At 50.1% G+C, this 25,077-nt stretch overlaps 1 protein-coding gene across 26 annotated transcripts in view; it reads left to right on the top strand.

The window, feature by feature from the left end:
* Window positions 1–13,469, top strand: part of NDST1 (N-deacetylase and N-sulfotransferase 1) — an 80,736-nt gene extending 67,267 nt beyond the window's left edge. For all 26 annotated transcript variants that reach the window (XM_070233970.1, XM_070233968.1, XM_070233973.1 and 23 more), the window contains 9 exons: window positions 668–796; window positions 1,561–1,743; window positions 2,748–2,844; window positions 4,066–4,189; window positions 6,186–6,360; window positions 8,358–8,528; window positions 9,182–9,291; window positions 11,071–11,173; window positions 12,308–13,469. In XM_070233970.1, coding sequence (XP_070090071.1) covers window positions 668–796; window positions 1,561–1,743; window positions 2,748–2,844; window positions 4,066–4,189; window positions 6,186–6,360; window positions 8,358–8,528; window positions 9,182–9,291; window positions 11,071–11,173; window positions 12,308–12,427 — 1,212 coding nt within the window. In that variant the 3' untranslated portion in view covers window positions 12,428–13,469. The remainder of the gene's footprint in view (window positions 1–667; window positions 797–1,560; window positions 1,744–2,747; window positions 2,845–4,065; window positions 4,190–6,185; window positions 6,361–8,357; window positions 8,529–9,181; window positions 9,292–11,070; window positions 11,174–12,307) is intronic.
* Window positions 13,470–25,077: the final 11,608 nt, after the last annotated feature.

Genomic DNA, 25,077 nt, shown 5'->3' with positions numbered 1-25,077 from the left:
GAGCCACTGGAAGGATGAGTTGTCATCAGTCTAGATGGGGCAGCTGTGGGAAGGCCAAATTCATGCATTTGTCTGTCCTTCTGTCCATCCATCCATCCATCCATCCATCCATCTATCCATCTATCTATCTGTCCATCCACTGAACTCCTTGATACCAAGCATTCATGTTAACTCTGCGGATGAGGTAGTGACGAGACAGGCAAGTGCCTGCTGTCTTGGAGCCCACAGTTTCATGAGGGGAGACGGATAATAAACAGTTAAACCAGTGTGTGACCAGGAGTGCTAACAGGCCGGGTCCTAGTGCTGCGAGGGGAGCTGCAGAGCGTGAGTGGGAGAGCTGCTTTAGAGAGCTCAGGGACCCTCGCTGGGCAAACAATCCAAGTTTCCAGAAACATTCTCACTGGGCTGTCTGTTACTTTTAGGTCTACTCATCTCGTACAGAGAATAGCAGTGAAGTATATAAAAATAAGAGCCTGTGGGCTCCCTTAGGGGGACGGCGCAGGCTGCAGAAGGTCTTGGGGGAAGAAGACCCCCAAAGGTGGGGCCCATGTGGTCACACAGGAGGCTGCCTTTCTGAGGAGACACACTGGCCATTCTTCTGAGGAAGGGCCCTTCCACCACCATCCATTCTGGATGCCATAGTTCCCCTCTCCTGCCCGGTCCCCAGGTCCTCCCGCGGCAGACCTGCGGCCTCTTCACACACACCATATTCTACAATGAGTACCCTGGTGGCTCCAGCGAGCTGGACAAGATCATCAATGGGGGCGAGCTCTTCCTCACTGTGCTCCTCAATCCTGTGAGTGCTCCACAGCCCTTGGCTGGTGGGGAGGAGGGCGGCTGGACAGTCCGTGTGCAGTCAAGGCAGGCCTCGCTGAGCTGGGGAGGGGGCCAGGAGCAGGCGTGGGGGCTGGGAGTTGGACACCCCAGTCTCCAGCCCTGGCTCTGTGCCTGCTCTGCTGCGTGACCTTGGGTAGGGAGGCTGGGTTTTTTTCCCTTTCATAATCTTGCACTTCAGTACAATAGCATTTGCGGTTTTGTCCATGTTCTCTTCTAGTCTTTGTGTGTGTATAAATATATAAATGTTATACAGTAATATACATAGTAAGCTGCTAATTTATCAAACTGTATGTATATTAAACTATTCACCTGAGCTCTTTGGGTCTCTCTTTCCTTCTCTGTAAAATGGACATAATCATCCATGCTCTAATAATATTAAATAGATATCAAGTGGTGGCGTTATTCAGCTTTATGGGGTAACCAAGTACTCCTTTTCTTCATGTGCCCCTTAACAAAAAAATACAAAAGAATGCTCCAATTAGCTGCGCAGTGGGTCAGCGCCCCATTTCAGGGTTGTACTGGTTGATGGTCAGTCAGACTGAGGTTCACCTGGCTCTGCCTAGCCCAAGGTCACACAGGAGTTTCTTGACGGCCCCAGTGAACCTTGGACTAGTCATCGAGTGGCCCTGCAAGCTGGAGCAAGTCCAGAGAGTCAGCAGCAGGGGTGAAGGCAGCTCAGATGCTGACCAGCCCCTGCCTCCCCCCTCCCCTCCCCCGGAGCAGATCAGCATCTTCATGACGCACCTGTCCAACTATGGGAATGACCGCCTGGGCCTGTACACCTTCAAGCACCTGGTGCGCTTCCTGCACTCCTGGACCAACCTCCGGCTGCAGACGCTGCCCCCTGTGCAGTTGGCCCAGAAGTACTTCCAGATCTTCTCTGAGGAGAAGGACCCGCTCTGGCAGGTGGGTGGGGGTGGGGGCCTGGGCACCTTGTTGCAGGGATGGCATGCCCACCACTCACAGGCATCTGCTCCAGGCATGGGCTCAAGGGCTCAGCTCTCATACCTGCACAGTCCCGCAAGTAGACACTTGGGCGCACACTTGCTCTCCAGCGTGGGCAGACTCACTTGTTCTCGTGCATTCATCTGTACATGTGTACATATGTGTACATACCTCCCACACAGACCTACATGTATGCACACTCACACACAGCCTCTGAAAAGCACATTACAAAACTGTAAGTGAACATGGTGTGGATGAAGTGTAGAAAGTGACTGCCCGGCCTGATCAGACTCTTAGTAGTCTCTGCTGCCCTTTCCCACCCCAGCAGGCTCTGAGCCATGGGAAAGGGGACCAATGGGAGGGCGTTAGGGGGGCAGTTCTTGGGGAAGTCTGCCCCAGGGGGTTGTCAAAAACTAGATGCAGAAGCTGGGCTTTGTGGCCGGCTCATAGTTCAGACTAGGAGTCCACAGACCTTGGCTCGTGGGCCAAATCTGGCCTGCAATCTGTTTTTGTAAATAAAGTTTTATTGGAACACAGCCATGCTCATTCTTCTACGTACCGTCTGTGGCTGCTTTCAAGCTACAACAGCAGAGTTGAGTAGTTGCAGCAGAGACTGGACAGTATCCAAAGCCTAAAATATTTACTAAACATTTCAAAAGATTTACTAAACTTTATACAAGAAGTTTGCTGACCCCTGGTTCAGACACAGCTCATCCAGCGCAATTCAATAAGTGCTCATGGAGCTCCTGTTAAGTGCCAAGCACGAGGTATGAGACTGACCAGACGTGGTCCCTGCCTCCAGCAGCTCAGTGTCCCAAGGTGGGGATATGACAGGGACACACTTAGTTATCCTTGTCAATTAGCTTGTCTGTGGCTGTAAGAGCCACAGATCCATGTGCAGTGGGAGTCCAAGTCCATTCACTGGGTTCTGGGGCCCCCTAACGTCCCTTCTGTTGTTGTTTTAGGACCCCTGTGAGGACAAACGCCACAAAGACATCTGGTCCAAGGAGAAGACATGTGACCGCTTCCCAAAGCTCCTCATCATTGGCCCCCAGAAAACAGGCAGGTCTCTCCACTCTTGACCAGCCCCTCACTGCCTGCTGGCTCAGCCACAGAGTTCTGGGGACCATCTTGTCCTGGTCCTACTCCCCAGTAATCTGACTCCTCTTTCCCAGGAAGTGGGAGCGAAGTTGGGGTGATCATGAATTGCCTGTCAGTGTGGAGGTGGGAACGAGATGGAGGGTGAGCATGGGATTCTCCTCTCTGTCGTGAACTTCAGCCTCGGGGAGCTCGCCCTGTGTTCTCCTGGGAGTCTCTGAGTCTAGGCATAGAAGCCTGGCTCTGCTGCTCTGCAAGTTTGAGCAGTGACAAGCAAAACTGGTTCAGTACAAAGAGGACTGCGATCAATTAGTCTCGTCTGCCAGCGGTGCCAGAGGGAGGAGTGATGACACAGTTGCTGAGTATTGCCATGCACACAGTCTGTAAGGCACGAATGGATACTCCCATTTTATAGACAAAAAACTTGCGGCTCAGAGAAGTTAAGGGACTTCCCCTAACACGTTCAGTAAGGAAATGGCAGATCCAGCGTTTGAACCCTGGTCTCTGTGACCCCAAGATTATTCTTAATCACCAAACTCTGCAGTCTCCTCCTTTTCTGGGACTTCTCATTGAGGCGTGTAAAGCATAGACTCACACACAGGAAAGGAATGAACTCTCTAAGGGAGGGGGTAGGTCCCAGGCTGTCAAATAGGGGAGGGGTATGAGTGACAGAGGGCGCCCAGAAGAGGAGACATCTGAGCCACATCTTAGCCCTTCAAGAATTTCACATCAACAGACTGGAGGGTCTGGAGCTCCCTTTTCTCTCAGTTCCTCCCAAGTACAAGAGAGGACAGGGGCCCAGAGCTAGAAGGGACCGGCAGAAACCATCCAGTTCTGGGATTATGAGGAGACAGTAATCAATTGGATGTGGCTGCTGGAGTACAGCGGTGACAAGTGTTCTGCGGCCAAGTCCTTGTTTAGTGATTGAGAGTGCTGGGGTGAATTAGTGCTCTCTACAGTGGATGCAGGAGTTGGGGTGCCCACATGTATGCTGTGTGTTTGCCATCCTGGGTTTAGTGTAATCCTTCATGGTAGACATAAGGAAACTAAACCCAGAGAAGGGAAGGAACTTTCCCAAGATCTCCCAGTAAGTAATGGAGAGGTAGGACCAGAACCCACAATTTCAGACTCCATCTTTGTGTTGGGGGCTAGGCCTTGGTGTCAGCTGCCTTCCATTCCTACCAGGCACCACAGCCCTCTACCTGTTCCTGGGCATGCACCCGGACCTCAGCAGCAACTACCCCAGCTCAGAGACCTTTGAGGAGATCCAGTTTTTTAACGGCCACAACTATCACAAAGGCATCGACTGGTGAGTGGGCCCTTCTGTCCGCAGTGGGACGGGAAGGCCATCGTGGAGCCTGCCTGGGAGGAGGGCTTCTGTGGCCACAGCGGGAAGCAGCTGGTGCTTGCTCACACACAGCTCAAGTTCCTGTAAACAGGGACAAAACGCAGTAACCCTTGAGCCGTGATTTGGAACCTTGTGACAGATGGGACACTTGATGAGGGACACCTTTGCCCCTTTGCCTTATCGCCTGGGGTCAGAGACTGCTGAGGTCAGAGCTGGCCCCTCTCTTGCTTGCACAGAAACATCCAGAGTCCCAGAGGAGAAGAGGGACTCGCCTGAGGTCCCAAGAGCTGGGGCCCGAGCAGGGCCAATATCCAAGGGTTCTGACCTGAGAGCTGGCCCTTCCCTCTGTGTCTGGCTGACTGCGAGCAGGAGGTGTTCTTGTGAGCCCTGCAGAAGTGGCTCGCTGCCTTCAGAGAGTGGTCTGGGGACGTGGTTGAAATTGCAGGTTCCCACTAGAACCTGTCACTAGAGGTTACCTCAGGGAGTGGGGGCTGCATAAGCGTGGTTTTACTCTATGATTTTTCAGTTTGCATCTTTCTCTACTGTTCATCTTTTCTAACCTTATACAGGTATTATTCTTGTTTATTATTTCCATGTCTGTGGTTTACCTGGGTGGAGAATTATGGGCGTTCTTCGGTTTGTTTTTTGGTGTTTTCCTGTGTGTATCTCTCTCTCTCTCTCGTCTGTCTGTCATCTCTCTGTCTGTCTACTCCAGCTGCCTATCTATCTGTCTGTATTTCTAATATGCCATAATCTCTTGTAAAACTCACAGTAGCCAGATGTATTATTGGGAGTCAGCATTTTGCAGATTTTAGACAGGTAATACGGTCCAACACCAGATATTTGGCAACACTTTCAGCAGGGCCTGGGGTGGCACTCCATTAGCAAATACGTTAATGTCTATAGCAAAGCATGTGAATATTTACACTAAATAAGATTAATAAATCAGGTTTTGCTGCTAAATGGCTTTGATGCAAATTTATGGAAAAAAGCTGTTTTCGGGACTTTCTTGATTTAGGTTTTACGAACAGTGGATTATGGACATACAAATATTATTTTATAAAGTTAGCAATTCCTCAGCCCCATTAGCAAGATTTTGATTTTGTAGGTAGGTGTATGGGGGAATGCAGGAATCTCACAAGGCTCCAGGTTATTCTGATAAATGGGATCCCTGGGACCACCCTGGAGAAACCCCATCTCATGGGAGACTCGGAGTCTTACCCCTTTCACTAGGCTGGGCCTTGTGGGCTTTGGTCCCCACGAACCCCTCAAGTTGTATCTCTGTTTTGCGTGAGTAGGTGTCCCTGGGAGGGTCTGGAGTGTTCGTTAGTTTCCTGAGGGGCCCTCTACCTATGGATGGTCCCAAAGGACTGGTGTAGACGGTTGCTCTGGGCGAGATGAGAGAGGTTCATCTGGAGAGCTGCCAGGCCCACCCGTATGAGGCTGGGGAGTGGCTATGGGTGGCAGGAGGCGATGTCTCCCCTCCTTTGTCTCCTGGTCCACGGGGTGCCTAGCAAGTGCCATCCCAGGTCAGGAAGGAAACCCTGCACTCTGGAGGCACAGAGGACAGCCCTCCCTTCCTGGGGTCAGAGGTAGAGCTGCTCGGAGTCCCAGCTCGCCCCCGAGAGGCAGGGAGAGTTCGGGCCCGGTCAGTTTAACTCTGGGAGCATCCTGTTAGGATGGAAAGACACAACCTCCTTCCTGTGCACGGCAACCCCTGTCATACCCATAAGTCTTCAGATCCTCCTGACCCTAAGGTCTCCCCTGAAAAGGCGTGAATTCAGAAAAGGGCGACTGCCAAGTGCCCCTTCTGTCTAGAATCCCTGCCAGGGAGCCGTGTGCCCTGCTTGCTTTCGGAAGTTCTCCCCCAGTGACTGTCACCCTCTTGTGCTGCGTTCCTCAAGCCCTTCCTCATGAGTCCGGCCTGTGAGCCAGCCCCTCTCTGGGCTTTCTGCAGGTACATGGAGTTCTTCCCTATCCCCTCCAACACCACCTCCGACTTCTACTTTGAGAAAAGCGCCAACTACTTTGATTCAGAAGTGGCCCCCCGCCGGGCAGCCGCCCTGTTGCCCAAGGCCAAGGTCCTGACCATCCTCATCAACCCAGCAGACCGGGCCTATTCCTGGTACCAGGTGAGCCAGGGCTGGGGCGGGGCCCTGGGTGCGGGCGCGGGGCTCTGCTGCCACTCAGCTACTCACTTGTTCCTTCAACAGATGTTTACTGTGCCAGCCTTAAGCTAGCCTCCTGCACTGTGGTGGTGGGTAAGAACAGAGTCTTGCCTCCACAGTGCGTCTAGCCTAGGGGAGGAGACAGGCAGAAGTTGGTGTTGACTCCCAGCCAGGAGTTACCTGCCCACCCTCCTAGCTTTGTTTGGGATCCTGCCTCTGATTCTGACACTAGTGGTTCCACCTTGACAAAGCCTAGATTTGGTGAACAATGCTCTGGGCTCATGCTGACTGTGGCTTCCTCACTGGGCACAGGGTGGGTGGGAATTCAGAGAAGGATGAGACACAGGACCTGCCATTCTTAGTGGAGGATGCAAATGCCCAATCAGGAAGGAAGTCACCTGGACAGTGGTCTGTGCTAGAGAGGGTATGACTCCTAGTCCCTGCTTGGCTATGTAAGAACTAGAACTTTCTTTAATTTTAATGACCTGACTTAATTTCTTCTGAGCACCATTCCACCAAGCTTATGGGAAAGCTTAGGCTCGGACCTTTTGGGGGTTTACTTCCCTGCCTGCCAATCTTCCTGGGATTATGCTACAGTGCCAGGGTGGTGGGGGGTACTTGGTCTACCAGCCAGTCCAGGAAGGCCTCCTCAGGCCTAGCCACTTTCAGCAGCTTCCTGCCATCCTGAGCCTGTTCACCGGGGTGCTTCAGATGGCTGTCTCCTTTTTGGGGCTTCACTGTGTCCACGGTGCTGGCAGGGGGTTGGGTAAAGAGCCTCTTAGCTCTCTGGTCCCACAGACCTCCCCCCCAGCTCCCTCCTCACCCCGAGCTGTGTGTACTACTCAGTGGGAGTGAGGGGGCCCCTGGTGGGCAGGTTCCTGATCTCGGGACTTTGGGAACTCTGCAGATGCCGATAACCCATGGTATTATCTTAGCTGGTTCAAACCTGACATTTTCCCCTTTCCAGTTCTTTTCCGATCCTTCTGTCTTAGTCGACTCAGGCTGCCATAATAAAATATCATAGATCGGGTGGCTTAAATAACAGAAATTTGTTTCTCACTGTTCTGGAGACCAGAGGTCAAAGATCACGGTGCTGGCTGATTCGGTCCCTGGTGAGAGCTCTCTTCCTGGCTTTCAGACAGCCGCCTTGTCACTGCATCCCCACAGGCAGAGAGAGGGCAAGTGAGCTCTCCGCTGTCTCTTCTACTAGGGTGCTAATCCCATCACGAGCTCCGCATCTTTGTGACCTCGTCCAAACCCACTTACCTCTCAACGGCTCCATCCCAAACGCACCACACTGGGGGTGAGGGCTTCAACATGTGAAATTTGGGGAGGGGACACAAGCATTCAATTTATCACGCCATCTCCTTTCTATAAAGGAGAAATTCTTAATTTCTGCAAATAGCTCTGAAGTCTTTTCTGACACTGCTAAGCTCTTTTTTTGACAAAGGGAGTGCAAACTTTGGCTTCAGGGCCTGTGGCAGACATTTGTATGTGGCTGGCGTTTGAGAACATTGCTTTATTTTTATTGTGTTTATGAATGATTACCTTCTATATATGACAACTGATTTTAGTTTTCCATTTATGGAGGTGATAGTGAGTTGTATTTTGAAATAAATTTGTGTGAATAAGAAAAATGAGTCAATGTAAAGAAAAGTATGTTGACACTGGCACGTACAGTTGGTTTGCGGATATGGCAGAGACCGCAGTGATGCGTGCCAATGACCAACATTTGGAAACTCTAGTCCAACTCCCATCTTGCTAAGATGGGGAAACTAGGGCGCAGAGAGGCCGGTGACTTCCCCGAGGTCAAAGAGCAATGAGAGGCAGAGTCAGGACTCGAACCCACGGCACCTGGTTCCAGCCAAGGATCTTCTGGCCATCTCATGGCTGCTGTCCCACAAAAGCCTCTTCCCTTGTGCCCTCCACGTGTCATGCTGACCCTCTCCCCTTGCCTGCAGCACCAGCGAGCCCACGACGACCCGGTGGCACTGAAGTACACCTTCCACGAGGTGATCACGGCTGGGCCCGACGCGTCCTTGAAGCTGCGCGCCCTCCAGAACCGCTGCCTGGTCCCCGGCTGGTACGCCACCCACATCGAGCGCTGGCTCAGCGCCTTTCATGCCAACCAGGTAGCTGCCTGTGCCTGACCCCTGGGAGGGCGATCACAGTGCTGGCTTGTGGCGGTTAGCAGAGAACCTCAAAATCTCTTTCACCAGTCATGGGGCCAGAAACGCCGTCACTGGCGAGTTAGACCTTTGAGGTCTTCAAAGGTTTTAGTCTTATTTATCCCAAGGTTGATGTGTAAGAATTCCCCAAGCCCTTGTCCCATCACAACAGGCTTTATGTCCCTAAGGGAACCCAGAAAGCCCTGGGCTGGGCCCCTGGGAGGGGGGTGTGGGGCTGTGGTGATGGAAGGAGAGGTAGGCAGGGCCAGATGGCACGAGGCGTTTTAGGGAAGCTCTTGGAGGACTTCGGCAGGACAGTGACGTGTGGAGGCTTGGAGAGGCCGTGGGCATGTGAGGGACAGGCAGGGTTTGGTGATGCTCACAGTCTAGGAGAGGATGACCTCCGTTAGGGGAAGCTGGCAGAGAGCAAGGAGGTAGACTGCAGAGAACTGAGGCTTGGGGACACCTGCCGTTCAAAGCTGGAGGAGGAAGCACAGTCCACAGAGTGCGGGGTCCCCGATTTGTAACCGTGGCTGCCGACCCAGAAGACTTGGGGCCTGTTTGCCACTGGAGTGAACACAGTTCTGATCATCCTTCTCCCTTTTCTTCTTTTCCAGATTCTGGTCCTGGATGGCAAATTGCTGCGAACGGAACCTGCCAAAGTGATGGACACAGTGCAGAAGTTCCTTGGGGTGACCAACACCATCGACTACCACAAAACCTTGGCGTGAGTGTTGCCTTGGCCTTGCGACAGGGGGATTTCTAGAGCAGGCACCTGGGCCAGAAAGCCTAAGGCTTGAATGATTACAGGAGAGACGCAGATTAATGAGAGTCAGCAAGTGTGAGAAAGTACGCATGTCCCTGCTGGCAGTTTAGCGAAAAGCTAATATTAGTATGACTTGAGTCATATTAATAAAGGTATCAACTCAAGAAAAAAAACAGGTAATGAATCTTCTGTTCTACTCTGGTCACTGGGACATTCATACCATTGGGATGTTCTTTTCAGTCTGGGCTGAACGTTTTCAGAGTGTTTTATCTAAGTAAGTTAGACCAACAAGGAACAGCCCCTTTCCCACAAGGGTTTCTTAGCATTCGATTATGTCTTAAACACAATTTCAAGAAAAGGAAACTACAAAATTGTTGATGGCTAATAATCCCACTCACTCAGAACCCAGTGAAGTGCTCCAAGAACGCCCTCCCAGGATGAGTGAATGCCACCTGTGCTGCAGGGGCTCAGGGCTGGGGAGAGGCCGTCTCCCAGTGCTGTGTCATGGACAAGTGACACACTCAGCTGGATGAGGGGGTCTCAAGAGAAGGAGGCGTAAAGTCACCTTCCCTGGCTACCCTCTTGGGAAAGTGTTGCAGCAAGAATGTCCCCTTCTCACTGTCTTGGAAGTTGAAGGTGGAGAAGGGAAGTCCGTTGTCCACCTTGAGGCAGAAAGAGCAGCAGCTAAGGGTGTGGGCTGTGCATCAGAGATGCCTGGGTTAGGATCCCACACCCACTACTTCTTTAGCTGTGTGACCTTGGACAAGTGTCTTAACTCCTTCAAGCCTTACTTTGCTCATCTATAAGTTTGGGATAAAGGTACTAATTCCTACCTCCCAAAGGTCACTGTATTGAATGAAAGCATGCACACGCAGCTCTTAGTTCAGTGCCTGGCATGTACTGATGCCCAATAAACAGTGGCTGCTGTTATCATCACCACCACCACTATCATCATCATCATCGTCATCACCATCGCCATCATCATCAGCCATGCCTACTCTGTGACCCACCCAGGACTCCATGTCTCCCTCGCCTGCCAAATGTGAATTTTTGTTTTCCTGCTGTCCTCATGCCCAGGAATCTCCTGACGGTTCCTGATCTGGGGCTGAATTCTGATGCCAGTATGCCTCCCCTTGCTGTGACACCTTCAGATCTCATCTCCCAAAAATGCTTTTGAAGCTCCAGCATAACTTAGAACCTGAAGGCAGTCTTGCTCTGTCATTTCTGAAATTTACTCCCAAAAATGAAACTTTCCAGTGATGGACATGCTTAAGTACAACTACAGATATTGCATTTCTTGATAAAAATACAATTTACTGAAAAACAAAAGAACCTCCACCAAACGTTTTCCCCTTGTTGGGGTCTTGGGTGAAAAAATGTTGCTCACCCCTGAGTTGGAGACTGCTCAGAAGAGGTTTCCCAGAATAATGAAGGACGGAAGTGTGCATGTTAGACGCTGCAGGAGCTGAGGCTGCCCAGCCAGCAGAGAAGGCTCAGAGCATGTGCGCTGCCCTCTGCTGGGAAGAAGGGTAGGCGTGGTTAGTGTGGCCCAGGGGCAGAACTTGGGCCGACAGATGCGAACATCAGCCCCTCACAGTCTGTGGGTTCGAGTGTGTGTAGGGGAGTGGATTCCGTGGTCTCCTAGGCTCTGCCATTCCTGGGATCTGTGAACACTGCCTTAAGGTGGGAAGGGGCTGGGCTGGGCCAGCTCTCATCCACAGGCGTTCCCCACCTCCACAGGTTTGATCCAAAGAAAGGATTTTGGTGCCAACTGCTTGAAGGAGGAAAAACCAAGTGTCTGGGCAAAAGCAAGGGCCGGAAATACCCAGAGATGGACTTGGATGTAAGTGGTAGACACGCTGCCTTGGCGGCTGGACAGGTAGAGGGGGCCCCTATACTGGAGGGAGTCTTCTCTCCCCTTTACCCCACACCCTACGTGTTAATGGCCTTGGCATTTCTTGGATGGTGTTCTTAAGAGGAGGAAATAGGGTTTGGGACATGCTGGGTTAGAATTGGTTTAGTCAAGTGAGGATTTATTACCTTCTACTGAGGGCTGAATGCTGTGGGGCTTTGAGGCGGAATCAGACATGTTCTGTGGCTTCAAGGAGGCACACAGGGAAATGTCGTCCCAGACAAGGAGTCTGGGAGGGAAATGACTCACACACGCCAATAAGGAGAATACAAGGCAGGAAGTGCTTCGTGCAGTAAGAGAGGTGCACAGAAGTGCTATGGGAATTCAGAACAAGGAGATGCCCTGGAAAGCTGGGAAGGTGAAGAAGGCTTCTCAGAGGCGAGGGGGGGGGCTCTGGAGTTGGGCCTAGAGGGATGGGGTAGCTTTGGACCCAGGGCGTGGGAGGCTCGGGCATTCTTGCAGGAGACAACAGCCTGTACACAGGATTAGGGGAAGGTCACAAACTGTGACTCTTGTTCTGTTTCCTTTTTCCCGTTTGCTCCTGGTTTTGATTAATTCTCTCTCTTTTCTCCCTATCACAAGGATTTTTTTTTTTACATTTTGTTTTATTTTTATTTTTTTATTTTTCTTTGAGGGAGATTAGCCCTGAGCTAACATCTGCCGCCAATCCTCCACTTTTTACTGAGGAAGACTGGCCCTGAGCTCACAATCTGTGCCCATCTTCCTCTACTTTATATGTGGGACGCCCACCACAGCTTGGCTTGCCGAGCGGTGCCATGTCCACACCCGACATCTGAACCGGCCAACCCCGGGCCGCTGAAGTGGCGCGTGCACACTTAACTGCTGCACCACTGGGCCGGCCCCATATCACAAGGATTTTGACCTTGTGTGCTATATGTTGGTGCTTCTACTGTATAGGAGTTTTCTTTTGGAGGCCAGCCTGTTGAAGAAGATTGTGAATAAATAATAGGTGTATGGGAGGACGCCAACAGAATGGTTTTAAAGAGGAGGGGTCATTCTTGAATCAGCACGTCACCAAGATCTGAGCTTTCCTTCCTGTTACAGTCCCGCACCTTCCTGAAGGACTATTACCGGGACCACAACATCGAGCTTTCCAAACTGCTGTACAAGATGGGCCAGACACTGCCCACCTGGCTGCGGGAGGACCTCCAGAACACCAGGTAGCCGTGGCCACCACAGCTGGACTGAACGTTTGTGACGGCAGGGACATCCCGCCACATGCTGAGCCAGACTGACCTGCAGAGTGGGGAGCTGGGCCCCGGGCTGGCCAAGCACTTATGAGCAATACTCTGCTGAGGCCCAGGCAGGGCCGGGAGAAGAGCCCAGGCAGGTCTACAAGCGCCTCAGAGCATCCAGTGCTGGGTCTGTGGCCTATAGGACCTCCCTAGCCACCTGAGGTCCTTTCCGTTCATAGCCTTTCATGGGGAGGCCGCTTCCTATTGGTGGAAGGCGACTTCCTGATAGGAGGGAGTCCCTGAGACTCTCTGTTCTGTTCCTCACTGTGTTCTACCTACCATACCCTCTCCTCCATCACGTCACCCCGTGTCCTAGCAGGGTGTCCCCTCAGTATTAGCTGCCACATCTTCCCTGTCCTCCAGACAAAAGGGAGCAGAGCCCAGCCGGGCCTTTTGCCAAACCAGGGAGAGAGACTGGATGTTTCCCTGACTGTTTCGAGCTGGGCCCTTCAGAGAGTTCAGCTGGATGTGAGGGTGGCCACCTCAAGAGAACTCTGAACGTCCACACACATCCTGGTTAATACGTTCACACCTCACCTTCCCTTTTTGGGGAAAGAATTGCTGGTTTCCACAGTATCCACCCAGTCCTCAAGGCCTCTTTCAGGGCCCTGGGGCACTGCCATGCCATTTGGACCCAGAGACCCAGGCCTGCATCCTACCCACTTTCTTCACCCTGGGATATGACATGTGTGGTGTTTCCTGTGGTAAAAGACTGAGGCATTCAGGAGTCTGCCAGTATACATGTTCCAATGTACATATGTTTTCCCCTGCCCACCCAGCCTTGGCCCCTGGCAGACACTGGGCAGAGTCAGTTTGACTGCCATCCATGGCTTTGCCCCAGCTACCTGTGGCCGAGGGTTCCTAGAGACCCCCTTAACCTCCCAAATACTAAGAAGCTAAAGTATTTTAATATTTTTTTTTTCTTGGTGCCAGAGTTTATACCCTGGGTTCTGGGGTCACACTGTGTTATATATATATATATATATATATATATAATGTGTATATATATATTATATTTTTTTTTGGTTGGGTTTGTTTTTAATTCAGTTGTACAAAATGGTGGCAAGCCCCAGTCCCAAAGGGTGTCATATGTCAGTGCTAGAGAATGAAATGGAAGAGGGTGGGGGGAGGGCATGTCTTCATGTGTCGGGGCCTCAAGGAGACAGTCTGGAGGTGCCCTTGGAGAGGTCTCTGTTCCCTCTCCCAAGTGCCATGGCTGTCCTGGGGGCTACCCCAGGTGAACAGAGGTGGTGAGATGCACAAGGAAGACCTACTCTCTCCAGGAAATCTGGCTTCATGAAGTGCAGTGACCCTGGAGGAAGTTTGGCCAAAGGAAACAGCTGGGCTGGGGTAGGAGACCCGGGGCCGAAGGCTGGCCTATTCCCCTCGCCCTCACATGGTGCTAGGTTGGGAGCTGCCCTGGGAGCAGGGATGCCCGCCGTGACCCACAGAACTGTCTCCAGGGCCCCCCTGCAGACAACAGGATCTCTGGGCTATTTTCTGGTTGGGGTCTGCTCCTACCCCCCTTCTTTTAACAATGTGAAGTGACTACAGCTGGGTGCCTCTCCCCAGCACCTCCCACTGCCAGTTCAACTTCGAACTGACACCCAGGAAATCCTTTCTGGAGAGCCTTGTCTTGTTCAGAAGACTAGCGTCTTGGGGCTGGAAGGGTCTTTCGACGGGTATGGAAACAGGTCCAGAAAGGGGAGGTGGCCTCCTTGGCTATGTCACAGAGCTGGTGGGGAGCAGGACCAAGAACTGAACTTGAGGCTCCGATTCTGAGTCCAGTGCTCTTCTTCCAATGCCACACTGCCTCTGAGCCCATCCTTGGAACCCTACTCTGTGCCAGGTTCCTCTCCCTCCCTCAGTCACACCCTTGCTCATTCCAGGATATGGGGACAAACCACTCCTTCCCTGCCAGGGTGCCTTGGAGCCTTCTCAGTTCCAGATGTGCATTTGCATCCCTGTCTTGCTCTCCCCACCTTGAAAGATCCTTTCCCAGCCTCTGGGGCCTGCGTCTATTTTAACTCTGAACCGGATCCCTTTTCTCAAGTTCTCCACTGGGATGGAGAAGAGAGTTTGGATGCTCAGCGGGACCAGCTGCGTGTGGTTTCCTTGTCTACCAAGAGAAGTGTTCCTGTCATGCTTCTCACCAGGGCCTTTGAGCCTGGGAACCCTGGGTAATGTCGACCCCGCAGGGCATGAGGAGCAGAGTGTCTGAGGACAGGGTGGCATGCTTGCTTGTACGCTCATGAAGACTTGCCCATGCCTTGGAACCAGACTCCCTGAACCGGGCAGCGACTTGCCTGGTGCGAATCCCAGGCCTCACTTCCCGTCTGTCAGCAAGGGGCTTGGGCTCCATGCCCCGTGAGGGGTACAACTCCCACATTCTCAAATCGACCCTCTGGGCCTGGATGCCTGCCCCTGTCTCTCAGAGCTCAGAATGCCTGGTGGGCAGGCTCCACTTCTCCTGCCTCTGGCCTGAGGAAGGAGCAGGCAGGTTGGAGACCCGGGGCGAGCAGAGGAAATCTTCGGGATTCTTGTCCAGGCCCTTCCGGGAGGTTGGGGACTTGACCTGACACATGTTCTGAGTCTGTCTGGTCACTGCCACTTCTTCCCTTCCCACTAAGGAATCTTTCTCGAGGACCCACTGCCAGGACCTGCAGGTACTGGGGAGAGAGGAGATGAGTCCTTCCAGGGCCTCTTAGCCACCGAGCACCCAGATTGCCCTCACGAGAGGAGAGAGCCAGAGGTCAGTGGATATGGCAGCAGCAGTGTCTGCAGTGTTCACTAATTCACTGTAGGCGTTTGGCCAAAAGAAAGAAAAGGAGAAAAATAGCTTAATTTATGTACATGACTCCTCCTTCTGTTCTGCCATCCCCTCCACGAGCCTTTGCCCCAGGGTGGGTGCAGGTGGGATGTGTCATCCACTGCTGCCTCAGTCACTCTGGATTCTAGAGCCACCCATGGTGCCAGCGTCTTGTGCTTGGAGGACAAGTCTGAAGTTTAAAAGGTGCCTCTTTTGAGCCCCTAAGGAGGAGCAGCCAGTGCGTCTGAGGCTCAGCTGAGAGAGCAGAGGTCTGTTCCCAGGAGAGGAGAACTGCTGGGCTGACCCACAGAGATTGGGGCTCCCAGCGTGGAGCGGTCCTGGTGATCTGTTAGTGGAAAGAGCAAGTAAAAAAAAGTTTTACAACATATTTTATTATGAATGCCCACTACCCACCATGTAGATTTAAAATTAACATTTTGCCACGTTTGTTTTACCTTTCTCTCTCTCTCTCCCCATGTATATTTTTTCTGAACTAGTTTAAAAGTAAGTTGCAAATAGCTTGAGATTTCACTCCAAGAAATGAAGGCAGCTTACTTCAGCCTGCACCTCCCAAGACAGGACTTTCTCCTACATGTTGGCTCCTGTCACACCCAAGACAACAGTGATTTCCTAACAACGTCTGCTGCTCAGTCCATGTTCACATTTCCCCAAGGTGGCTTATACCTGGCTTTGGAATCAGGATCCAGTTAAGGTGCACATATTGCATCTTGTAGCTGTGTTTTAAAAATTTCTTTGAATGCTGAAAAGTTCTCTCTGCTCACTCTGATTTCCTAAGTGACATTATTTCTGAGGCCACAGGCCTGCTGTCTTGTAGAAGTCCCACATTCTGGAGTGTCTGATGGTTTCTTCGTGGTCTCATAGAGCAAGTTCCTCTAGCACCTGTATCGTCAAGGGTAATTTAGGCGATATGGATTTTTGCCTTTTGTGCTGAGTTGACATCTTCATTCCAGCCTAAGATGTCCCTCTAATGTCACCTGTACCAGGTGCCACACCAGCAGAGGGTCTGCCAGAGCTCCAGGAGCTCAGGGGAGGCAACGGAGGCAGCATCACAGCTGGGCCCGGGAGGAAGGGCCAGGGGCCCTCTAGAAGGAAGAGGCTGCGTGCTCGGAGACTGGGCCAGGCAGTGTTGGACCTGTTGGGCATGAGACATCTCTGGCTCAGAGGAGCTTGTGCTGCCCGCTTTGATTCTGGTAATGGACCACAGGGCACCAAACAGCATCTCTCTCTTTTTCTCTCTCTGTTTTGTGGTCTCCGGGTTTTTACGTCCTGGGGGCCTGTGGTCTCTGTGCACTGGAGCAGAGCCAGGCCCCTGGGATGCACCAGGGAAGGGCCCAGCTGGGGAGCTGCCTCCCCCAAGCTGTGGTGTGAGGAGAAGAGCACTGGGCTGGAGGCAGGAGATGTGAAATTTCATCCCAACTGGGTACATTTAGTAGCTGCGTGAGTTTTTCTCCCAGGGCCTGAGTTTCCCCATTTATAGAATGAGCAAGCGGGGCTACAGCAGGGCTTTTCAAACGTCAGAGAAGGAGGCAGGGCCCAGCACCCTGACCCCCACCCCTGAGGCAACACTGGGTTTCCGATTTGTTGCCCTGGGCTGTCTGCTCCCCCCACTCCCCCCCGGCTTGCCCTCACCAGCCCAGGCGGCCAGAGATTTTTTTTTTAGCTCCCAGGAAGGAGGGACAGGCATGGGCTTTGTGTGGTGTCGATGTCAAGGGCCTGGGGAGACTCTGGCTGTGTTTTATCCTAATGAGTTCATCCTTTCCCTCTCTGGCCCTTGAGAATGAGGGAGGAGAGGGTTTTCTATGACTGTGCTAGCTTTTATTATCAGCAAGAGGGCTCCTTTTGTAATTTGTGCATGAAATTCATGTCATTTCCTGGGGAGAGGAGAGGGCTGACTGGAGAGGGTGGGGGGCACGTTAGGGGAGCAGGCAGAGGTTTCCTGCCCTGTGGGGGTGGGGAGAGGTATGGAGAGGGGGTGCTACCCAGTTCACCTGATCAGGGCTCTCGAACCAGCCGTTTTGGGTTGCGTTACAAGTGGGAACCTTCCTCCATTAATGTACAATCTTGAACTAACTGCTAATAAAGTGGGGTTCTGTTTGTACGTGTTGGTCATGTCTGTCTGTCTGGCCTTTTTGCCAGGTCTCCAGGGATGGGTGGAAATAGGGATATTGTTTGCACACACAGCCAGTCTGGCCACACATCCACACACACACACACATGTAATATCAAAGATCATTTCCATGGGGTTGTAAACGGAAGCTTTTCCAGATAGCAGAGTCCTGTCCCAGGGCAGCTGGGTCGCCTCAGCTGTCTCAGATGACATGGAGCCTCCGGACACGCCAGGTCGTTGAGAAGTGCTGGGAACTGAGCACTACACCGAGAGGAGGCTTAGCCTCTGGAACCACTTCTGTCACAAACGTCACACACGTGTGTTGTTGACTGGGGACGAGTCACTTTTACTGTCTGATCCTCAGTTTCCCTCATCTTTAGGGGTATGGAACAAGTGGACTCAGTGGCTTTTCCTGGAGAATTTGCTTAAAATGTGGATCCTCAGGCCACACCTCCAGAGAGCCATCTGCAGCAGATGTGGGGCTAATGCTTCAGCACGCTGAGGCACCCTGCTTTGGGAAACCCTGGTTGCAATTGCTGGTTCCTTTGGTTCTAATTGATTCAGAGTCCCACTGTGTGAGGAACTAAAACTTTGGGTAAAACAAATGATTTGCCAGGGAGGGGCAGAGCCTGGGCAGCGAGGCTCTGGCTGCCGTCTGCAGTGCAGGGGTCTGGACCTGCTCTCTTAGAATCCCCTGCGAAGCTTTTAAAAAATTCACGTTCCCGGGCTCCCGCAAATCCACTCAATCAGAACCTCTGGATGCGGGACCCAGCAATGTGCATTTTTACAAACTCCCTGATACAGAGGAAGTTTTGGGAACACCAAGTGTGAGCCAGAGACGGTGCACAGAAATGTGGGCAGCTGCCGCGGCGGCGTGCTGGGATGCAGCGGTGAGCACACCCAAACGCCAACCCCAGCGGCACAAGGGCTTTGGGCTCTGTTAGCTGGGAGCTTGCTGCGGCTCATGTGGCATCACCAACAAGAACTGGCTGGATGCTGCGTCAGCAGGAACAGATCCAGAAGGCATGATACGAAGGGATTCCTGTGCCAGGTAAGGGGTCTGGCTGCATCAGAGACTTTTTATTTTAAAACAGCCGAGATTCTTTCTTAGAAACTTAATTGAAAAGCAGGTAAAGGCAGGGGTGCTCTGGTTGGACTGGGAGGTGAGGATCTGAACTCTCACAAGCTCAACTCCACCTCCTTGTGCCCCCTCGTATTTCGGAACCCTGAGATTCCTTGAAACACTGTGAAAACCCAGCCCAGCTACTCCCAGAGGTCCCGAAAGTCCTGCAGTTCTAACAGGTTGAGTGAATAAAGGCACCTTAGACCCTCATCCCCCAGAGTGAGGAGTCCGCTCAGGGGGTCTGGTACCCCAGGAGCAGTCCAGGCTTCCAGCAGTGGGCACTTGCCTCGGAGAAGCCCCGGATCGTGTGCACAGGGTGGTGTGTTTCATAATAGCAAAGCACCAGAAACAACCTTGATGTCCATCCATAGGGGATCAGTTAAATGGCCACGTTCTGGAACACGATGATACAGTTGACAATCGTTAGCTCAATCTTCAGGTCTTGCCAGGGAAATTTCTACAAGATTGACCTATACAGTGTGACCATTTGTAGAGAGAGAATGCTACATAGTATGTTTTCTTTTGTTTTTTTCTGGGAGTATAGATACATATCTCTCAGACCAAACTGATTACAGTGGTTACTTCTGGAGGAGGGAGAGGAGACTGGGAAGGGACGGTTTTCAAAGAGGACTTTAGCTTGGGCGAAACATTTAAAAAACAAAAATGATATATTCATATATTATTTGTGGGATGAAAAAAGTCTTTATAAAAAATAACTAGAAATGGATGAAGCAGAAAGTGGGGGCTCCAGGCAACTGCACTACAGTGGGGATGGTGCCATGAAGGTAACACAGCTGTCCTTCTCCCAACCCTTAGGCTCCCGTTGGAGTTCAGGGCCTGAGGAGGCCCAGGGTCGGGGCGGGGGGAAGTTCTCGCCTTGCTGAGGTTATCCTGAGCACGTGTCCAGACCTGGAGTGGGGGATCCTGACTTGCTGTTCATTCCTGGCAACTCTCAGCTCCTCCCTGCCCTCAGAGCTCGGTTCCCGCATGCTCATATGGGGTGGGGGGTGGGGGGTGGTTAGAGTAACATCAGCAGTATTGGGACAAACCAACATTGTGTGAGAAGGACACAGCCTAACGCCTGTGAAATTACTGACAAAAACACATCACATGAATCTTGCCAAGAGGAAATGGCAGATGCATCCCTGTTGAGGGACGTTTTGCAAAATAACTGGCCTGAACTCTAAAATATCGAGGTCATGAAAGATAAAGGAAGGCTGAGAAATGGTGCAGAATTAAAGGATACTAAAGAGACCTGGCAATCAAATGTCACGTGTGACCTTGGAGGGGTCCTGGACCAGGCAACAACTAGCTGTAAAGGACACCACAGGGACTACTGGCAAAACGTGAATATGGACTGTATGGATTAGATAATAGTATCAATGTTAAATTTCCTGATTTTGATTATTGTGCTGTTATGTAAGAGTATATCATTGTTCTTAAGAAGTACATGCTGAAATGTTTATGGGTAAAAGGGAAGAAATGGAGCTGAACTTGGACTGAATGCTCTCTCCTGGGTCAGACTTGTCTGGTGCAATTCAGAACATGTCCACCAGGGGGCAATATCACCCCAGCCGCTTACCGGCTAGAGTCGGTGTGAACCTCTCCAAAGACTGGGGCTGGTGGTTAATGGTGGGGTAGTAATATTATAAATAATAATATCAATAAGTTAAATGTGAATAATAAAAAGTACTTCTCCCTATGTGTCAGGCCCTCTGCTTATCAAATACTATCTTTTAGTCCTCGCAACAACCCTCTGAGGTAGGCGTTCTCATCATTCCCATTATACAGATGAGGAATCTTAGGTTCAGAGAGGTTAAGTAACTCTGCCAGGATCACATAGCTGGGAGCCCTTGGTCTGCGAGACTCCACAGCCTGAAGCTCACCGGGCAGTCCTGCCTCCTGGGCCTGTGGCTGGGACTGTGCCTTGGCTTTGTGCTAGGAAGTGCAATGCCCACAAGGCCGAGTGGGGAGAGCTCAGCCTGCCCTGCGCCTCCCAGGGCTGGGGCCTGGGCAGTCCTGGGGAGTCTATAAAGTCACTTAACAGTATGTAAATATCCATGCATGCAAAACAACATAACAGGGCATGTAGTGAGGTGTAAGTCTCCCTCCAGCCCCTGACCCTTGTCCCCCAGCTCACCTCTTTAGAGGAAACCATGACTACCAGTTTCTGTGGGTCTTTCCAGAAATAGTTTTACATATACGAGCAGCTTAGTACATAGACGTACTCTGCTGCCTTGCACCCCTCATGCTATTCTGCACTTTGCTCTTTCACCCGTACCTCTGGGCACTGAATGGAGGGTTATTGGCTGCTTTGCGTGGTAGTGGGTGGAGGTTCTTTGCCTGCGGTGCCTGGGGAGGTTCCACTCTCTCACACCTTTCAGAGTAGGAGGAGGGAGCTGGATCTTGGGCTCTCCAGCTTTTGCCCCATTCTGGGGTGTTCTCCCTTGCAAAGGGCTGAGGCTGTACAGCACAGTTGTTGAAATATACACAGGTAGGTAGACCTGGTTTCATACAGGGTCATATTGGTGTGTGACCCTGGGCAAGTACCTCATAGCTCTGAGCCTCAGTCTCCTCATTTGTGAAATGGGAATGGTAATAGGTGACAGGTAGCAGGGCTGTTGTGAGAAGTAAGGAGACAGTGCCTGGACAGCCCTCAGCATGAGCCCTCTGCACAGCGAGTGCTCAGGAAAGCCTGATCCAGTTCTTCCTGTCAGACTCATGCAGCTCCAATGCCTGAGCCTGAGCATGGGGGTGGCACTGCCACCTTTGTCCTGAGGCTGATGAGGATGGGGCTCAAGGGCCAAGAGGCTTACCCGAAGTGGAAGCTCATCACATATGATTGTTCTTTCTGGGACACTTGAAGTGGAAGTGGTTAGGTGATCTGGGACACTGAGAAGGACCCCTCAAATACACAACCACCCACTTCACAAATAAGAAGGGTCATAAGAGACTGCTATGAACAGCTGCGCACCAACAAAGATGAAATAGAGAAGTTCCTAAGAATACGCAAACTACCAAAACTGACTCAAGAAGAAATAGAAAATCTGAATAGACCTATAACAAATCAGGAGATTGAATCAGTAATCAAAAAACTCCCAGTAAAGAAAAGCCTAGGATCAGATGGCTTTGCTGGTGAATTCAACCAAACATTTAAAGGAGATTTAACACCAGTCCTTCTCAAACTCTTCCAAAAGAATTGAAGCGGTGGGAACACTTCCCAACTCATTCCAGCATTTCCCTGATGTTGAAGCTAGACAAAGACTCTACAAAAAAACTACAAACCAATAGCCCTTGTAAACGTAGATGCAAAAATCCTCAACAGAATACCAGTAAGTGAAATCAGCAGCATCTAAATGGATTCTGTGCCATGATCAAGTGGGATTTATTCCAGGAATGCAAGGATGGTTCAACATATGGAAATCAAAGTAATACATCACATTAATAGAATGAAGGGAGAAAATCACACTACCATCTCAACTGATGGAGAAAAAGTGTTTGGCAAAATCCAACACCCTTGCATGATAGAAACAATAAACTAGGAATGGAAGGAACTTCTCTCAACATGATAAAGGCCATATGTGAAAAACACAGCTAGTCATCATTCTCAATAGTAAAAAGCTGAAAACTATTCCCCTTGGATCAGGAACAAGACAAGGATGCCCACTTCCTCATCACTTCTATTCAAGATCAGGAACTTCTATTCAACATAGTACTGAAATTTCTAGCCATAGCAATTAGGCAAAAAAAAAGAAAGAAATAACAGACGTTTAAATTGGAAAGCAGAAAAACTCTCTCTACTTGTGGATGACATGATCTTATATCTGTAACACCCTAAAGATTACACACACACACACGTGCAAACTAGTAGAGCTAATAAATTTAGCAAAGTTCCAGGATACAAAATCAATACACAAAAATCAATTTTTTTCTATACATAAAAGACAGTCCAAAGAACGGGGGAAAATAATTGCAAACCATATGTCTGATAAGGGTTTAGTACCCAGAATATATAAAGAACTCCAGCAACTCAATTCAAAAATGGGCAAAGAACTTGGATAGACATTTCTGCCAACAAGATATGTGACTCAAGTGACCAAGAAGCACATGAAAAGGTGCTCAACGTCATTAGTCACTAGGAAATGCAAATCAAAACAACTTCACTCCTAGGATGCCTATGATTTTTTTTAAGAAAAGGAAATAAGTTTTGGTGAGGATCTGGAGAAAGTGGAACCCACATACACTGCTGGTGGGACTGCAAAATGGTGCCGCTGCTGTGGAAAATAGTTCCTCAAAAGTTAAATATGATACACAGCAGTAAAAGCTGGGAACAGCCTAAGTGTCCGTCAACACATGAATGGATAAGCGAAATGTGGTGTATACGTACAGGGGAACACTATTCAGTCAAAAAAAGGAATGAAGTTGTGGTACATGGTACAACATGAATTAACCTTGAAAACATTTTACTACGTGAAATAAGCCAGGCACAAAAGGACAAATATTCTATGGTTCCACTTAGATGAAATATCTAGAATAGGCAAATCCATAGAAACAGAAAGTAGATTAGAGGTTACCAGGGGCTGAAGGGAGAGGGAATGGGGAGTTATTGCTTACTGGGTCCAGGGTTTCTGCTTGGAGCGATGGAAAATGTTGGCAATAGATAGTAGTGATGGTCGCACAACATTGTGAATGTAATTAATGCTACTGAATTATACATTTAAAAATAGCTAAAATGGCAAGTTTCATGGTACATATATTTTACCACAATAGAAATACATGTACTCATTGAAGGCAGCTGTCATTTTTAAAAATTGAGATATAATTCACATTCCACAAAATAACTCTTTAAGGTGTACAATTCGGTGGTTTTTAGTATAGTCACAGAGTCACATCGTCACCACTATCTAATTCCAGAACATTTCATCACCTCAAAAAAAAGGCTCATATCCATTAGCAGTCATCCATTCTTCGTTTTTCTCAGCCGCTGGCAAAGCCTAAACTACTTTGTGTTTCTGTGGATTGCTTATTCTGGGCAGTTCACATAAATGGAACTCTACAATTTGTGGCCTTTTGTGTCTGGTTTCTTTCACTGTACATAATGTGTTCAAGGTTCATCCATGTGGTAGCCAAAACTTGGCACATCCTTGCCAAAACTTGTTATTTTCCATTTTTAAAAGTTGTGTCTATCCTACTGAGTGTGATCTACTGTCTTGTTTTGGTCTTTGATTTGCATTTCCCTAATAACTTATGACGTTGTACATTTTTTCATGTGTTTGTTGGCCTTTCATATATCTTTGGAGAAATGTCTGTTCAAGAGCTTTGCCTGTTTTTGAATTGGGTTGTTTGTCTTTTTGTTGTTGGGTTGTAAGAGTTCTTTATATATTCTGGACACTAGACCCTTATCAAATAGGTCATTTAGGTCTTTGATCTATTTTGAGTTAATTTTTATATATCATGTGGAGTTAGGGAGCAATTTCTTTTTTTTTTGTATGTGCATAGCCAGCTGTGCCAGCACCGTTTGTTGAGAAGACTATTCTTTCTCCTATTGTCATGGCACCTTTGTCAAAAGTCAATTGACCATAATTATACACTATATAAATTTACATATACTCTCAATTCTATTCCACTGATCATCTATGCTCAAGCCAGTTTCACAGTCTTGATTACTATGAAACTACAAAGTTATGATTCCTCTAGCTTTGTTCTTCCTTTTCAAGATTGTTTCTGGCTATTTTGGGTTCCTTGCATTTCCGTGTGGATTTTAGAATCAACTTGTCAATTTCTGCAAAAACGGTAGCTGGGATTTTGATAGAGATTGTGTTGAATCTGTAGATCATTTTGAGAAGCTGCCATCGCTTAACAAGATTGAGTCTTCCAATCCATGAACATGGGATGTATTTCCATTTATTTACATCTTTAATTTTTTTCAATGATGCTTTGTAGTTTTCAGTGTCTGAGTCTGGCTCTGCTGTTTTTATAGTCACACAGGATATGTTTAGAGTGTGACAAAGAGGTGTGGGTAGAAGCGGCAGTTGGAATCAAGCTGGCTTGGGGAGGTGTGGCCTGGGTCAGGGATGACCTGGCCTTAGGGGTGCCTTTGGAAAAGGAAGTTCTGACCTCGGGGCAGGGTTGGAATTTGCCGCTCTGGCCACCTCCACCCCAGCCTCATGGGATCCCAGATGGGGGTACTGGGCAAGGCACATGGCTGGGCCTGGAGGAAGAGGGGAATCCACAGGTCGATGGGGGGAGTCTCAGGCCTGGCCTTTCCCCTTGGGACCAGCTGCCTATGACATGAGGTCATAGGTGTGATGCCTGTTCCCCTAGCCCCAGGCTATCCAGCACGGTGCCCTTTCTCAGTTCTCAGGCAGGGAGAGCCCCTGAGGAACCCCCACATGTCCTCCTGATCCAGGCTCTACTGTGTCTCTACTCCCTGCCTTTGCTCCCATCATTCTCTCTCCTGGTCTATTCGATCCTTTCCCATTCAACCACACGAGTCCTCTCCATCCTTCAGCTAAACCC

This window comes from Equus caballus, chromosome 14, assembly GCF_041296265.1.
Source record: "Equus caballus isolate H_3958 breed thoroughbred chromosome 14, TB-T2T, whole genome shotgun sequence".
NCBI classification, from domain to species: Eukaryota; Metazoa; Chordata; class Mammalia; order Perissodactyla; family Equidae; genus Equus; species Equus caballus.
This window is presented reverse-complemented; position numbering and strand designations above follow the sequence as displayed.